At 36.7% G+C, this 18,183-nt stretch overlaps 1 protein-coding gene across 9 annotated transcripts in view; it reads left to right on the top strand.

The window, feature by feature from the left end:
- Positions 1–18,183, top strand: part of LOC149776900 (uncharacterized) — a 43,687-nt gene that overhangs the window by 2,176 nt on the left and 23,328 nt on the right. For all 9 annotated transcript variants that reach the window (XM_089941602.1, XM_089941605.1, XM_089941607.1 and 6 more), the window contains exons 2-6: positions 876–979; positions 6,631–6,713; positions 9,308–9,378; positions 10,127–10,246; positions 17,229–17,325. In XM_089941602.1, the coding sequence (XP_089797728.1) occupies positions 964–979; positions 6,631–6,713; positions 9,308–9,378; positions 10,127–10,246; positions 17,229–17,325 (387 nt within the window). In that variant the 5' untranslated portion in view covers positions 876–963. The remainder of the gene's footprint in view (positions 1–875; positions 980–6,630; positions 6,714–9,307; positions 9,379–10,126; positions 10,247–17,228; positions 17,326–18,183) is intronic.

The following is an 18,183-nucleotide window of genomic DNA, read 5'->3' as shown; positions in this document are numbered from 1 at the left end:
TTAACAAAACATACAAGAAGAAAAAAAACATACCAAAAAAATATAGCAGCAATCTTCACATATGATAAAGGTTATTTTGTCAAACATTAAATTAAAACCAATTATCAAATTGACTGTACCAGATAGCTTACTAGATCAGCCCATATTTGCGCACATATGGTTATACATTTACAAAGCAACTAATAAGAGCTAATTTTCCTAGCAAAGATCGAGGCTGAACAAGTAACAGTCCATTTTAAAAAGATATATGTATAAATCAGTAGTTTTTAAAGAAACTGTCCAGCTGGTGGCATTGAAAACCTGCTTGCTGTTTTTGACAGACATAGATCATGTCCTTGATGTTTACAAAGCATTGGTGCAAATCCTTAATATGTATGTAGATTTTGCAGTGTCATCAGTTGAGACAGAACATCAAGATAATCAGCCATTTAAATTGTCTGTTGGGATTGGTCCAATTTTTTTTGTCTATTTTTCATACATGAAATAAACAAGTACATCTTTAACTTTGCATTGCAGGATATCAATCGCTAAAAGGTAAAGGTTCTGTAGGTTAGAAAATGTTAAGTACTGTTAGGTATGTTGAATTTACATATAAGTTGCTGTTTAAATTAGGGAATGGCTTGATCACCCATATCATATGGAGGCACTCATCTGTCCGTAGTTGGAAGACAAGGGCCTAATTATTCAGAAAATTTAAAGTCCAGTAATGTCAGTGAAACTTTAGACAAAGTATTGAAAGTCCAGAGTCCTGAACTTTAAAAGAAATCTAGGTTCGATAAACAAGGACTTGAACCTCTCAAACATTTGTGATCCACACTACCCACTTGGTTGCAAGTCAGCCAAGTTATTCATTAGATGATCTGTCTCCATTTCAGTGAGGCCAAGATGAGTACTAAGCCAGCATTGTGACATTCGCAAAAGAAGTTCAGAATGATCCGGTAGTTCAGCTGCTTGACTATTAAAATGATGCCAGTTGTAGGTATGTTTCCAAACAAACCTGAGGTAATCAGTAATTATTCCCACCTGGTGGTTAGCATGCAAGACACACAATCGGACTGATACAGGTTGAATCCTATCATTGGATCAGCCCGGTTCAGTTACTTTAGTGTATTCTTGTGCAAGGCATGTTACTTCAGTTTGCCTCAGCTCTAAATACCCTATTTGTGTTGCTGTGCTATACAAAACTAAACCAAATCATCTGTGATTGATTATGAAGTTTTAAGCAATCACATCTTAAACGAGCACTTTACTGTTTAAATGAACCTCTGTTAAGCAGCTGCCTGTGTTTTGAGGCCACTCTTCAACTTTTAAGAGATGGTAGCTTCAGATAGGTTTGACTAACTCATTTAATTGATTAGATATGACAGTAATTGACCTCAGGTCTGTTACCAGAAACTAACTACCAATATCTTCTACCAGAGATATCATTAGGATTTTAAAACAAGGGGTCCACAACTCCTATTTTGGTAAGAATTGGAGTACCATCATCAAAAGTTACAGTTACCTCTCAGAAGCATAATAGGCAAAGTTCAAGTGGCTAAATGTCCAGATGAGAAGAACCCGTTGTTGCCATTGAGATTAAATTTCCAGATTCTTTGCACCACAGAGATAGAACTCTTGTTTTTCCATCAGGGTGTGACTGAATTTTGTCAGTCCGAGGTAATATCTCTTTCCTAACACTATGCAAGTCATCACACACGTTCTTTTACTTGGCTACTGTTCCATCCAAACTATCAATGTTTGGACTTTTCTGAGTCTCTTTACAGTCTTCATCAATTTGCCTTTTAACTCCAAAATACTTGTCCAGATTTGCAAAGAGCATTTTGTCTAAGTCTTGAAGTGTCTTGATTTTGAGGCCACATGCACTGCTTTTTCGACTACATTCGGAAATGAACACAATAATGAAAGCTAAAGTTATTCATTTGATCTGCTCTTATAATGACCACATGTACATCTCTGTGTCTTTCTGCCCCTGAATTCAGTCATTGTAAATATCAGCATATTTTTCCACCACTCAGCAGCTAGTTGAAGTCTTTGAACTTGCCGCCCAGCTATTGCATCATGTTCTTTTAATATACTCTTATAATGATTACAGGCACATCTGTAGATCTTTCAGCCACTGAATTCTGTCATTATAAATATCAACACAGCTTAAATTATCAATTGAGCAACATATTTTCCCACTCAGCAGGTGGTTGAAGCAGGACTGGCAATTCTTTGGATTTGCCGTACAGCTATTACATGCATACGGAGGACTCCTGCCTAAGTGAATGTTAGAATCCTAGAAAAAAATTGCACCCAAATACGCATGATTAAGCATTTCTGAAACCTCTTTTCCGCTACATTTTTTTTATTAACAACATTTTAAAAAAAAAGTAAAGTCATCGAGGATTAAAATGAGAGACATAGGGTGTCCTTTGGAAAGCTAAATTTCCTAAATTTACTGTGCCATTTAAATTTTTATATTGATCTCTAACTCAGTATTACTCTGTCAGCAGCAGTCACTTATAGATTGATCATATTATTTTCTAGATTTAAATTTGTGAAACGACAGTATATTTACTCACTGACCTGTTGTATCCATACTTAAAAGCAATGACCTGTTGTATCCATACTTAAAAGCAATTTTAAATACCAACCTTTTTTATCCAAGATGCAGAAAAGAAAAAGAATGAAGGATGCTTTCCTTTCTGATAGGTCTTTTGTTCTTATCCTCAATTCAGGAATAATTAACTGGCATGTTACATTGTCCTGGTAATTAAAAAAGAATGGTCTTAAGGAAAAAACATGAAATTTATTTTGAAAAGGTTGCAAATACTGTAGATAAGACTAGTTTTTATACATATGTGCAGCATAGTTTACTTTATGGATGGTAAAGATATGCAAAATCAGTAAATGAAAATGCATATATTTCTGGTATTAGATAATACACATCAACAGGCTGAATTTTTTTTATTTTTTCATCATGTACATATATTACTGTACAGAACAATATCACAGTGATCCAGCGGGTGTTTTATTTCAGTTGTTTGATATATTCAACAAAGAATAAATTAATCAGTTCAGTGAGGTTACCATTGGCTTTCATACATATAAAAAGTAGTCACTTGTAAATTTAATGTGCAGATCAGGGGAAGGATTCATGTTTGAATCAGTTCGATTAAAAGGCATCATTTCATTTGTTGTATATTGTGTATAGGTATAAATTTTGCTAAATGTTGCAGACTCAATTCAAATTACTAAGAGGGGCCCCGAGTGGTCTAAAGCTCTCACTGTTATGGATGACTGTCATTTCATCTCTGTCTGCATGGGTTCAAGTTTTAGGCTCGGTCAGTGTGGATGTGAGAAAGCTTGCCATTAGCTTCTTGTGGATTGGTAGTTCTTTCTGGGGTTTTCCCTGGTTCTTTCTCCACCATTTATACTGGCCACCATGTATAGCCTATCTTGTGCTGAAAAATGGCATTAAACACTATAACAACAACAAATTACTAAGGGTGTTTCTATTAATACATGCATGGAAGCCAGGGATGGCACTTTTAAAGTGGGATACTCATCAATAGATGCAATTTAGAGTTTTCTTATCATTTGGATATGAACTTGGTGAAATCAGAGTACCCTGGCAAATATTTAAAAAGAACTGCCTTCCCTGGGTACCATGTATGTTTGAATGGAACAGCCCTCATATCACTGGTGTTACTGCATCAAGCATTTGTTATATGTTTCAACTATCTTTAAGTTTGTCTCCTGCTTATTTAGTAGTTTGAACAGATCTCTCAGGGCTCGCCTTTCTTTTTTAGGAGTTTCCTCCCTCGTCATATGGTGTATGTAAATAAGAACACATCTTTATTCTCCTGACATTGCATTAGGCTGATTCATCTGTCCCATATGTTTGTCACGAATTCTTCCATATGAAGCTGCTATTGCATCTGCCCATGGAATGCATTCGTTGAAACATGAGATATTATTACCTTGAGGTCAGCATTTGCATTCTGTTCTTTCATTGTGCTCAGACAAATCTTTTCAGAGTTTTGCCATATTTTGGTGTTAAATTTCATTTGGTTGCATTTTAAAGGCATTTTGAACACTTTATTTGCTTATGTCATGCCAAACACATACAGTTGGATTTCAAGTATGATGCTCCATTGATTGTTGTGTGTACAACTAATCCCATTTTTTATTAAATTTATTGGAACTTGGCAACCTTTATTAACATGTGCATATCATTCTTTCATTATACACTTCAGTGCATTTCTAGAGATATACCCCATTGTGGTATTAAATGTACATGCTGCTTTATATATATACAGATTTAGAAATATAGACCTGTGTACCCTCTGGATTTTTCTATATTTTGTGCTGGAAAAATAGCAGATATGGAAATACTTGTACAACTTTCAAGTGTCAAATCTTATTTTGTGCATGGTAAATTATTTTTTGTATTTAGCAAGCACGAACATATAATAAAATAAGTAGGAAAATAAAGCAAAATCAGCCCACCTTATTTAGCTTTGTATTAAAATAGAAGGGTCATGAGCAAAACACTTGCAGTGGCAATTGTGAAGGGTATCTTTGTCTTCCACCTGTAGTGTAAACAACATCATGGTTGAGCAGGGTTCAGAAAATGAATTTGAAATGACATCTATGAGGAAGAGAGTGGCTGAGGAAGAGTCAACTTCAGCTAAAGACACAAAGAGATGAAATTTATCACATCATGCTGCAAGACCTGGCTATTCATTTCTGCTAGCAGAAAAGGCAATAGTTATGTCTTGTGCAAATTGTGTGTAACCAGTGTCATTGGGAGTGGTGGCTGGAATGACATGACGTCACTCACCACATAAAATAAGAGATACAATAAGAGAGAGACATGGCACAGTGTGTAAGAACAAAGCAGAGGGCATCAATTGGAAATGACACTCCGGAAGTGTTGTTGCTTCTGAAATGAAAACCTGGTAATATGTTTGATTCCCAAAGCCAGAACTCAGTGGTACAACTACAGAAGTTGAAAAGTGCCTACTATGAAATGAATAAGCAATCCTCATGAATGATATGTAGCACTACACTTAAAACTAGTTTGACGTAACCTTCATGATCTAAGCTCAACACTTATGATCATCAATAAAGTATTTTCATATATTTTAAATATGAAATATTTTGCATCATTTTTGCAGTATGGACAATTCCCCAAATTGACAGTTAACAATTCGGTCATATGATGGAATTAAAGATGTACTGGTAACCCTGCAGAGCCAGAACGGGTGGGGTGGGGCCTGGACCCCCCTCATACACACATATGCACAATCACTTGTCACTTGAACTGAAAACATTGCTTTATTCTTGTGCATGTTCTATGTCCGTAATGGTGGTCATACTGTTTGCCAATCTAAGTCGTTTCCACTCAGTCAGATTTGGGCTGTATTGATTCAAAATGGCATCATGCATTTGCTATTACTTAAAAGCCTGATGTCACCACTGAACAGCCTGTCCTCTCAGGTGAATTTGCAATACGGTGGGAAAATACTTGCAGCAAGTTCACATGGCTGCTAATATCCTGATATTTGCTTTCCCTTATGTGTTTCATCCATATTATAGAGTAAAGTGGTCAAAATACACATCAGTTGTTCAACATTCTAGGTAATTTTACTGTGTATGTAGGCTTTTAAGACTAATTTGAGTTAGTTTCAGTTGGTGTGCTCTTCTGTGTTTAAAGCAACATTCGCACGCACCACATGGAGCGAATTATTTTTTCTTGACATTAGCTTTTGCGTCCTAGCGCTATTTTGCTAGCTCATACAGGAGCATTGTAGCCTAATGCCTTCTGATGATTCTGTTGTTTGACAGTCATAATAGCTTCTGAAACAGATTTTATGGACAACAGTTTGAGAAGAAAGGCAAATTTATATCTTTTTTTTTACTCATTACAGTACTGTACTTCTTTGCTTTGCTGTTGCTTTGCATTGTGTCTACTTGGATTAAATTTGATAGCTACTCCACTTTTACATCAATAAAATAAAATATATTAAAATTACTGTGGCATTTTATGCCCAGTCACAAGGACCAACATTTATTATTCACTGTAGTATGAACTAGTTTTTTCTGTGACTGCTGTGACTATAAAAATATGCATTCCTTTAAAAGGTATTGTTGGGATTGGTCGATATATGACTGACTGTATTGATACTTTTCCTTAGCGGTGAAGTATCATCGTTGAAGTATCAGTAGAACACGATACTTACCCTATACAAGTTACTTTAGTCTTCATCAGTTTTAAATAATTATTAGTCTTTTAATTCTTTAAGGACTGCTAGAGAATACTAAAAACTTTGTAAATGTAAAGTTTGTAATTTTTTATTATATTTCAATTTACACATAAATGTTGGCATATCCAAATTCAAAGCAATTTATATTGGAAATATGAGTGTCTGATACTAGAAAGTTTCTGTCAAAGTCTGGTTTTGGTAGTTCTATTTAAAAATCATATCGCCGTTGAACACATTGTTTCTCATCATGTTTGTTTAGGAACTGGAGTATTCTGCTGTAATGAATGTTATTGTAAGAAGAATTGATTGTATTGATACACATGATCTTTGTATTCAGACACCCTTTCATCTGCAAGAGACTTTTCTGTTCCAGATGGAGTCGGACAGCCAGAGCACCAGATTGACTACAAGCAGAAATATAAAGCTCTGAAAAAGAAGTTAAAGTTTCTTGTCTATGTAAGCAAAGTCATAAGTATAATCTAGTGATTTTTTTTTCATTCAGTCATTGGAATGCACTTGGAGAATAGCAGTTTTGTGTGATTATTATACAAAATAAGATAAGATACATTGATAACCTTAAAATTTAATATTCAGAGGTGAAGGCAGGGCAGTAGTAGGAAAATGTCAGAGGGGATGCTGCCATCACTGCTGGGACTATAACAGTTTGTTCCTTTTAAAGGTATTCTGAGGATTGGTTGATATATAACTGCATTGATACTTTTCATTAGAGGTGAAGTATCAGTAAAAAAATTTGCAAGTTACTTTAGTCTTCATCGGGTGCAAATAATTATTAGTCCTTTGCCTTTTGAGAATTCTCCTGAGATAACCATAGCAGGCAACTCCACTAATTTATGTAAGTAAAAAATACAAACTATTGAAAACTCTTCCCTGGCTACTGAAACAGTTCAAAGTACTTTTTAAACTTCATGATGGAAAAAAAATGGGAGACAAATCCTTCCATTTTTCATAACTCTTATAACGAACTCCTTACCAGTTTAAGAATACACAAGAGTTTGCACAGTAATTTGGGTCAGAGGATGAGGAAAAGGTTGCTGCAGTCTTCATTAGTGGAAATCATAGAATAAAGTTCACTTATCAGATGGTGCATCAATATTTTCAGCCAAAATCAGGGCAATAGACTTTGTCCTAAAATGTATAGAAAGCAAACATATGGGGCCCAGAGTGTCCGAGTGGTCTAAAGCGCTCTCCATTACGGATCACTGCCATCTGACCTCTGTCTGCATGGGTTTGAGTCTTGGATTCGGCCAATATGGTTATGTGAGAAAGCTTGCCAGTAGCTTCTTGAGGGTCAGTGGTTCTTTCCAGGGCTTTCCCGGATTCTTCCTCCACCATTAATACTGGCCGCCATGTATAGCCTATCGTGTGCTGAAAAATGGTGTTAAACCCTACAACAACAACAACAACAACAACAAACGTATGTTGAACTCCATCATTTTCAGTGATTCATTATCAGTACTTAAGTCACTACACAATATGAAGTTGGAAAACTCGTTACTGAAATATATTCTCATAAACACACCAGCATATGTACTGCTCACAATATAGTATACTGTCGGTTACCTAGCCTTGTTAGTATTAAAAGGGTAATGAAAAAGCAGACCAGGCTGCAAAAAAAAGCCCTATCTCATCAACCCTCTGATTTTAAAATACGATACACTGATTTTAAACCTAGTATCAAAAAGTCATTGTATGGTAGGTGGCAGGCGTCATGAAATGATGCTGTGAATACAGAAATTCCATGTGATAAAACCAACCCTAGGAGACGGCCTCCTTCATACCGAACCACCCATAACTATGAGATAGTCCTTACAAGAATTAAAATAGGTCATACTTTTACATATTAAAAGGTGAAGACCATCCTGAGTGAGTCTCTTGCAATGAACTCTTTGCTTTAGGATAGATTGTTCGATATCCAACCTACACTCACTCGTTACTGCAATTTTCAGCACATGATGGAAATTTCTGATACTGTAGATATGACTCGTTTTTTAAATTTCTTGAAGGAAGTTACTATTTGTTCAAAAATCTATTCGATGTACAGTTCTGTTTATTTAGAATATTTTTAACAAATGTTCATACTGTTAATTGTTCTTTTTTATTTTTATTATCTTTTTGCAATTTTAAAAGAACATTTATATCCTTGCTGACCAGGAACCCTCATATATATCTGCCATGATGTTGCGTTTTTGTGATTTTATTGTTGTTTTAAAATAAGCCTTTTTGAGTATCCTTTTTATGCATATAATGCTTTTTGTGGTGCTGTATTGCCTTACAGTTCTGGTGTGCCATAAAATCCATAGTCAATATAAACTGTTGACAACACCAGCTCACCTTCTACACATTAAGAAACAGAAGGTGACTTACATGATTTTAAATCTCCCTTGCACCCCCACCCCTGCCAGTTTCATGCTGATTAATTTATCGTGTCAGCATGTACAGCCACTGATAACATATATCAACACAAAAAAGACATTCCAGATTTGTTCCCCTTTATGGTTTGAGGACTTTACTGGTCATTTAATATCCACATTTATGCAAAGTTTCTATGTTGCTTGCATCATGTCCTTCAGGATCAGATTTGAGAGGTCTGCTTCCATGTCATGCAGTGAAATATGTTGTATTCAGTTCTGATCATTGGTTATTGTTTGTTCAAGTTCAGAGTTAAACAACCATCAATTGAACTAAATGTAACTTATTCACTGTGTGACATGCTGGAAGTATTGGCATCCAAACTTGATGTGTATTGATGCAATGATGAAATTTCGCACAAAATTGTAATAATTGAAAAACTATATTTTACATTACAAATCCTGAGTTAAGGTGGTAGAGAAAGGGAGTCTTAGGGTAAAAAGGACTGTGTAATTTCAGATAGTACATGATAAGAGTATGGTCTTTCTCTGGTAAAATATGGATGTAACTTACTGAAATGTTGTGCTTATCATACTGTTGTCTTGTAGGAAACTAATTTACTTTTGTCAGTCTGATGTCATGGAGGAGACCTTAATTGCTTTTATACTTTTGTCTTACAGGAACAAGAGTGTTTTCTGGAGGAACTAAGGAGGGCACAGAGAAGACTACTCAAAGTATCTCGAGACCGCAGGTAGTGCAGGCATTTTCTTCATTCCTTTTGTTTCTTGTCATCCTTTGGACAGTTATTTGGAATTGACTCATTTCAGCCTTGATGGGCTTTTAACAGGTCATTGTGGACACCTTTTGTATTATTGCATAATTGACAGCTTCTGTTTGTTTCTGAGGCACCTGTGAAATTAACACTTGAACACTCGGTTGTTATGACCCACCATGCCAGTGGTTGAGCAATATTTTGTGTGTTTACCATGTCCTGCCCAGCTATTACGCCCAGGCTAAGTTTTGTGTTAGATCAGTGAACAAGTACTATTGGGGGGCATCTGTGTTCCATGAACAAATTGCAGGTTTTCATCATATGACTGACTCCAATTTACTGTGATAATTGAGTCATAGAAATCTTTACTTCTTTAAAATTAGATGCACTACATGAAATAAGGAACTAAGTCAGTATGTCATTTTACCCATAGTGAGACACAGTACCAGTAACTTAATCTCATGGTAGTCTGCATATAGACAACTGGACAGACCCAGCACATCTTTTATATATCTATATAACTGTTGCCTTAAATGGATGGATTCTACCCTTCTCAATGTCGGTGGGTTTCTATCTCTTTCTTTCTTTGTATTTTGTGTTTGTATGTGCTATGTTCACTAATCTTTTTCACATGACTAGGAATAAACTCTGTTCTCTTCATTTAATCTACAATAATTTGAATCCAATTAAAATTGCGTGATTTACTGTAATTGACCTTTTATTTCAGCTTTTTGCTGGATCGTCTCTTGGGTTATGAAAAAATAAATGAGTCATCAGAGGATTCGGATGCCACAGCCTCCAGTGACAGCGAAGCTGAAGGTCATAAAGATGGCAGTGGTGTCAGAAGGTTAGCAATATTATGAGATTGGTTCACTATATATAATGCTGCTTTTCCAGGGAATATTGTGTAAAATTGAACATAAGGGTCAAGAAAAAGGTTTAGGGAATCTGAATGCAGGATACTACCATCAGGCAGACAAGATAGCATGTCAGTAATAATAGAGTATTGTCAGTACAGGTTTTAGTCCACAACACTGATATGTCGTAGAAACTAAGCAAGACAAGCTCAGCTATCTGAGTGGATATTGATAGTAAGACAATCTGAGTGAATTTTGGGAGTAAAAAAATCTTAGTGGTGTTAAGACAGTCTGAATAGATATTGGTGGTAAGATAAACTGAGCTGGTTTTGGTGGTAAGACAATCTGAATTGATATTGGTAGCAAAACCATATGATGGATATTAGTAGCAAGACCATATGAGTGGATATTGGTAGCAAGACCATATGAGTGGATATTGGTAGCAAGACCATATGAGTGGATATTGGTAGCAAGACCGTATGAGTGGATATTGGTAGCAAGACCGTATGTCTTTGAGTGGATATTGGTAGTAAGAACACGTGTAGATATTGGTGGCAAGACCATATGAGTGGATATTGGTAGCAAGACCATACAAGTGGATATTAGTAGCAATGCCATCTGATTGGATATTGGTGGCAGGACCACTTGTGTGGATATTGGTGGCAAAAATTATATGAATGGATTATTTGTGGTAAGACAATCATTTTATGTAGGAGTGATCTTCATGTTAGAGAGCCATGGCATCTCAGTTGGTAGAGCATTGGGCTTATAACCCAGTGGTCATAGGTTCAATACGACACAAGCAGACCTGGTTTGGCTGCCCAGGTGTGTCCATAATAAATGTGCTTAACTCCCTTTTCCTTTTTGTAAGTACATACTGAGTTGATTGCAGCTTGACAGCATGAGAATGACGTTTTATTACCAGGATGGGTGGGAGCATCAACTCCAATTATTACCTACTAAGCCCACAGACTTTTATATATGGTGAAATGGTCTCAACATTTTTGGGTGTTTTCTATGGAAATACTCACATTAAATTTCACTTGCCCAACACAGATTATTAGTTGCCTGGGTTGGTTGGGTTAGAGAGTTGACATCCTCTGCTCTATGTTGATGCATACAGCTAGTAAGATTTCCACAATAAGATGCCAGTCCGTATCAGTTTAATTCTTAGCTGAAGCATGTATATCTTTACAGATAAGTAATGGAAGAATTTATGGTAAGTGGCTTGTTCCAGGGCCTGCATTGAACCTTTGGACCCTGAATATTTGTTTTATAGAATCAAAGTCCATTTTGAACATTCCTGTCTTTTTCCAGTAAGAAGTAAATATACTTGACTCTTTTAAAGATACTCAGAGTCAGTGGTAAGAGTAATTATATCACATTTAAAATCACTACAACTGACTCAGAAGTACCCTTTCTTAAACTTACAACTAAAAGGTCATATAAAAATACGTTAAAGCAGGAAGCATACAGAAGTAAATCTTTATTCTGAATTTACTTGTAGCTAAGTTACAGGGAAAATTCTCTTCTATTTAATTTAGAAAGAGTAAAGAAATAAAGTGTCCTAATTCCCAATTTACAAAATAAAACTCAGGACAATGGCTGGTTTCATAATATTGCATAAACTATAACATGGCATGTGTACATAACCTTGACCCAGTCAACCTAAACAACTAGTCTATATACACACATATAAGACAGTTCAACTGTATACAACATGGACCATGACCTGCTGTCACATAATGTACTGGCAGATCAGGGTCTATGGTTTTGTTATTTTGATTACTCATGACAAATTGGACAGAGCCAGATCTGCTGTTGCAAAATGTGACAGCAAATCTTAGTCCACACAGTTTGCAGAGCAAACTTGTGAGCTAAGACGATTCATTTTGTGATGTGCACTTGCCCTTTTGACTTCTGGATCATGATCACACTTCTAGGAATTTTGATTTAAGGTTTAGGTTTACATTTTTAGTTCACCTGGTAATAAAGCCAAGTGCACTTATGGTAAGGATACACATTGGTCATGCAGCATTTATCATCAGTCAGTAAACAAGTGCTTGTTACCATTCTGGAGTCCACATTTTTGATCTAGCTTAGATCATTTGGGCTTATATCATCAAAATCTTGGATGAGTTCAGTTATGAGTAAGCTTATTTTACAACTGATTGGCTGTAGAGGCCATATTTATCATTGGATATCGATCAAAATGAAATCTATATTTATGACATGAAGCTATTGGTCCAGTTCATTCCTGATCAGGAACCACATGTTAAAGAGATAACTTTGCCTCTGATTTGCAGGCGTTGTTTCTACTTTGTCGGCTATATTTCTCATCTAATTATGTTAATTGTATGTTTATATGATCGAGATCTTACATCTTAATTAGGTTATCTCCCATCTGATTTTGACTGTGTTTGTTGGAAGCCAAGATTATTTAGAGATGTTACTGGATCATAATAAAATTAGGAGAATAACCATTACCTCATAAACCATCTCAGACCTTTGTGTATGGGAGAAAGTTCTTGTTTCTCAGGGAATATCTTGACTCTTCCACTTGGGATTGATATTTTTTCTTTAACATATGAGAGAACAAAATATTATATTGGCAAATTTATTCATTACAATTAAGTTAGGACATTGTTTAGAAGTGCGTTGTGTAACATTAACATGCTTTTTGCAGTTTGGTGCTCAGAGAATATTTATGTTCCTCAGTTTTATCTCCTGAATTAAAATATGGCAGGAGCTGAAACTCCAGACAGAAAAAGCCACTTAAAATCAGTGTCAGTGTTGCCCATCAAAACTTGATTTTTTAACAACATATACATGTACTGATCTCTTCAAAAGATAGAGGGTTTGGCACCATATCCCTCCATGTATCATCTGCTAATTCCTTTTTCACATTTGAGTGATTCTGAGGAATTTTCTCACTCAGGTAAAGATACTCCAGCTTTACTTTTGCCTATTTCTCACTCTGTCTTTATTGTAGATAAATATTTCATGTCATTTCTCTAACCTTGTCACACAATACGCATGTCAGTTCCATTATAATAGTCTGCACTAGGGTTCATAGTACTACAGTCAGATAAACCAGAGTTCGTGACCTTTACTGTGAATTTTGTCAAACTGTTGTCTATTATTATATGCATGTAGTTTCATTTATTCATTTTTAGTTTTGTTTGCCATAGATCAGAAGATTTTATTGGGACCATTGTCTGCCCATCCAGTAGCACAAGTTTACTATTGCTACTCCTCTCAAACTACATATACTTAGAGAAGTGCCATGAAACTTTACATACACATTTATCCCATGGCCTAGTTGGTCTGAAATCAAAATGAAGCAATTCGGAAATCCAAAATGGTCACTGCAGCAGCCATCTTAAAACTTGTCACCACTATTTCTTCTGAATGGATGGTCAAATTAACATATAGGGTTTTCACAGAAAGACTTCTAGTGATGTCTGTTTGGTTTTAAATGAAAGTGGTGCCAGTCTGTTATCCACTATATCCACCACAGCAACTAGTTTGAAAATATTGTTATTGCTGAAAAATATAAAAAAAACATTGTTTCAACACTCAGCAGTTAAAAAGAATAAATTGTCTTTTCCCAAATTCCTGGACATATTTTTGCTCACTAGAGCATGCTATGCAGTGTCCTGCTCAAAGTAAGTTTAACAAAATTCTTGATTGATTACACCTGTGCACGCCCTTGTTCTGCTCTGTATTTACAAGTGTCAGTGCTTTGGGTATGATTGAGTGCATGGGATTTAAATGTATTTAGCTATGACCTGAGGTCATACATGGCATTTATGCTTACACTGGTCATCTGTACTGTTTTTGCTGTAAATAACAAAATAATGAGGAACACATGGTCAAGAAAGCAGATTCCATAGGTCATGCTGCAGACATCTCTGTGGACTCTTCACTTCCCATTGCTGCAAGAGGTTAACCCTTTTATGACTGTAGTCCAACAAAGCCAGCACATTGCAGTGACCCTGGATCAGTAAAAGGTATACATGGAACATGGATTTTCTCTGGTACTGGCTACTGCAACCATTCCAGACTTCAGCACCAATTCCACATAGCTGCAAATGACAGCAGTGTTGGCACAGTCTCAAACCACGACTTTTAACTTGGTGGAATAACAAACTGCCCATCTTGCCAGTACCAGACCCAGAGGCATGGACTTGGGATACACTTCAAGTTGTGAGGGTTTGTTTGGCAATGCCTATGGTCACTAGCCTTGGAACCAAACATAATTCAGAAAGTGAGGAACCACAAATGCAAAGTGATTCTGATATTACCTCACAGGTTGGACAAATCCTGGATGAACTGCTCGATCTGGCAAAAGACATTTCCTGAAAAATTCCTCAACGACTCAGCCTGCTTAAATAACATAGGTTGCAGGTGTTTCATCCATGCCCACACAAGCTACTCCTTTATGACTGGCTCACACAAGCTACTCCTTTATGACTGGCTCTGGTCAGGAGAACCTTATGAACACCAGAAGAAAGCTTTCTGTCATGGAGTGAATCTCACAAGCTAGAAGGCCTCCATATTGAAGGTATATGAGTGGAAGGTGCAGGTTTTCAGGTACTGATGCAACAGCAACAACATCTTCTGTTTGAGTGTCTCAATCCCAGAAATGGCAATGTTTTTCCTCTAGATTTTTGAGTAGACAGGGTTAGCCCCCAGTATGATAAACAGCTACCACTTCACGATTTTGATGGACCAAAGCTATCTCCAGTTCAGATCAGATGGTCCCATAGTCCTGATGTTGCATCCAGGCCTCATATTGAAGTATTGAAGAACTAGCAGTCAAGGAGTAGTCATCCAACCCTTCTCCACCAATCTGTCTGTAAAGGTCAGGGGTCTCAGGCACATGGCATGCGGGATGCAAGTGACCCGCGAAGTAGTATTCTGTGGCCAACAAAATGATTGGCATCACAAGGTGTCACGAGAGATAACAAAGGTGGTCTGGCCCTTGCCTATCAAATAATGACTTCATGCGGCCCTCAGGGTGGTTTGAGTTTGAGACCCCTTGTGTAAGTAGTGATGCAGGACCCAGTCCATGTGCTATCTGATGTGCACATAAAAGTGCAGTTTGGCCCAGCAATTCCGCTTCTGATCAATCATAGGAAAGCGGTATAATCATCCAAGCTCTGGCCATGATCTCAGAGCCATCGCAGCAGCAAACCTCAAGTTCGAATGGAATGTGACAGTTACAGGTATACTAAATGTATATGGTTAGCAAGCACAGTAAACCTTTGTCTTTTATCCGCATGATCTAGCTTTTCAGACACAAGAATTGAATCTAGTGGCTGCAGACTAGATCATCGCCAAACCAATCTGAAGACAGCACAGGCATATGATGGTACTTTTGCCGGATTTATCCATTGATTTTGGTGGGGGGGTTAAGTCGGGGGTTTAAACTTAGGTAACAGGACAAGGTAAACCCAGCAACCAGCCCTTAATATGACAGTAAGGGCTATTAACAAATTTATTTGTTTATTCATCCAACATTATAATAATTGTTTGCTACTGACAGTTAAAAAAAAATGAAAGTACTTCCATATAGTACCTTTAGTTACCTTTACATAAATGATTAGGTTTTTTTTTTAAAAATGATTGTAATCATAATATTTTGCGCTGGAGTGACTTAGCTCTAACAATAAACCCACACAGGGCTGTGTGTTTTTGGCGAATCCCTGTCAGTATAAACAGCAGTGCAAAGTTTGTTGTTTTTTCTGTAGGACTATGTAATTACTGAGAAGACACACCAGCAGACTAAAACACTGAGTGGTATATTCCCTTCCCAAAAAAATTGCACTACATAGAATGCCATTAAAATATTAAGGAAAAAAAGCTTCAGTTCACTTGATGCAAAGTTCTTAAAAAAAGTAATTCAGCTTCGGAATGTTGGACTATATGACTCACCACTCTGGCTGCCATGTGGTTTGAGAGTCTGCCTCAGATGTGGGAGGTCACAGGTTCAAACTCCAGCTGAGCCATATCAAAGACTTAATGAAAATGGTACTAACAGCTGCATCTCTTGGCACTCAGCATAAAGAGGTTAGTGTTAGGACTGGTTAGCCTGGTGTCAGGATAATGTGATGGAAGGGACATCATGCTGCATGTCTGCTTCATGGTGCCTCATTGCTAGACATCACTATAAACTTCCACACTGCTGACATCGTAGCAATATGACTGAAAAATTGTTAAAGCTTCGATAAAAATATCACACCCACACACTATATGACTCAAAGTATAAATTTGACTTGGCAAGCAAATCAAAGGCCCTTTGTTCAATTTAAGCAAATCTGAGCACGTACTGTTTTTATCAATCGATACCAGTATGTATTGTCAATCATACCAAACACTATTGTTTTTTTTATGTAATTGATCTAATGAGAAAGCCATCTGCTATTTAACAATGCACTTTATTTTGAAGAATTTTAAGTCTAATGCCAAGCTTTTTTAAGTCTATTATGTAATGCCAAGCTTTTTTAACTCTATTATGTAATGCTAAGCTTTTTTTAAGTCTATTATGTAATGCCAAGCTTTTTTAACTCTATTATGTATGCTAAGCTTTTTTAAGTCTATTATGTAATGCCAAGCTTTTTTAAGTCTATTATGTAATGCCAAGCCTTTTTAACTCTATTATGTAATGCCAAGCTTAAATTTGTAAGATCAAGGTGACTCAGATATGAATAGCAAGGTAAATTTATGGTTCTGATCTCTTGGCCAGCTGCTTTTTATTTGGCTATAATGTAGATGTCAGCCTGCATGAGCCGTCTTTGGTCCACTTGGGTTTGTTTGTTTTATATTTTTTATATATTTTTATAACAGGTTTCCTTCCTGGTCAGTACTAGAAGAAAAATTTGACATGGTAATTGGTTATTTGCAATATTTAGAGAGATTTAGTCTTGGAAGAGTCCATTTCTAATTTCTTGTCATTTAAATTCACAGAAAAAAGGGGAGTTCTGCAACACCAAGTGGATTGGACCCTTCGCCTCTACACATAGGATTGGGTTTTGCTGGACTAGGACAGGGACACAGTCTGCTGGTAGGAAAATATGTAATATATGTGTGTGTAGGGAGTTCAGGATTAATTCTTATCAGAGCCATATCTAGAGATTTTTGCAAGGGGACCAGGTGTTATAGATACGTCAGTAGCAAAACACTTAAAGCTCTGGGCCAAGTGCACCCCCCCCCAAAAAAAATATGAATATGATTGCTTTGTGGAAACAGTTGCAACATGTTTGATGCTTTGCTCATTATGAACAGTAAAAACACAATTATTTCTGTACAATTTAAATGCAGATTTAAAACTTGCATGGTGTTTATCTCAAAAGGACAGTTAACACGGCCTTGATGGAATGTCTCTCTGGAATTGATCTCCACAAGGGTCTTGGGCAACTTATTCATAGTCTAACAGAACTAGGGAAAAGAGATTCTGGCATCGGTTGGAGGATGTCGATGTTATGTCATGTGTGGATACGGAGTGAATTGAGTACTCACTCAGAAGTATATCCATGACTTGGTAGACCATGTGATTGTGTATTACAACTCTGCATCTGGGCCAGTTTCAATCTCTTTAACATAACTGTCACACTGGTGGTTTGGTTGAAATTGTTGGTGGCAGACCTGATGGCCTTTCTCTGTACTTTGTCAATAGTGACCGCTCCAGTGGCCAAGTGGTTAGAACTTCCGCCTCAGATGTGGTAGGTCGCAGGTACAAACCCTGGTTGAGTCATACCAAAGATTTTTAAAAATTGTACAAACAGCTGCCTCGCTTGACGCTCAGCATTAAGAGTTTATTGTTAGGACTGGTCGGTCTGGTGTCAGGATAATGTGACTGGGTGGGACATCATGCTACATACCTGCAGCATGATGCCTCAGTGCTAGACATGACTTTAAACTG

Source organism: Sinohyriopsis cumingii, chromosome 18 (assembly GCF_028554795.1).
Source record: "Sinohyriopsis cumingii isolate HCF-2022 chromosome 18, ASM2855479v2, whole genome shotgun sequence".
NCBI lineage: Eukaryota > Metazoa > Mollusca > Bivalvia > Unionida > Unionidae > Sinohyriopsis > Sinohyriopsis cumingii.
Note: the sequence above shows the minus strand (reverse complement) of the source record. Positions and strands in the feature narration are given on the sequence as shown.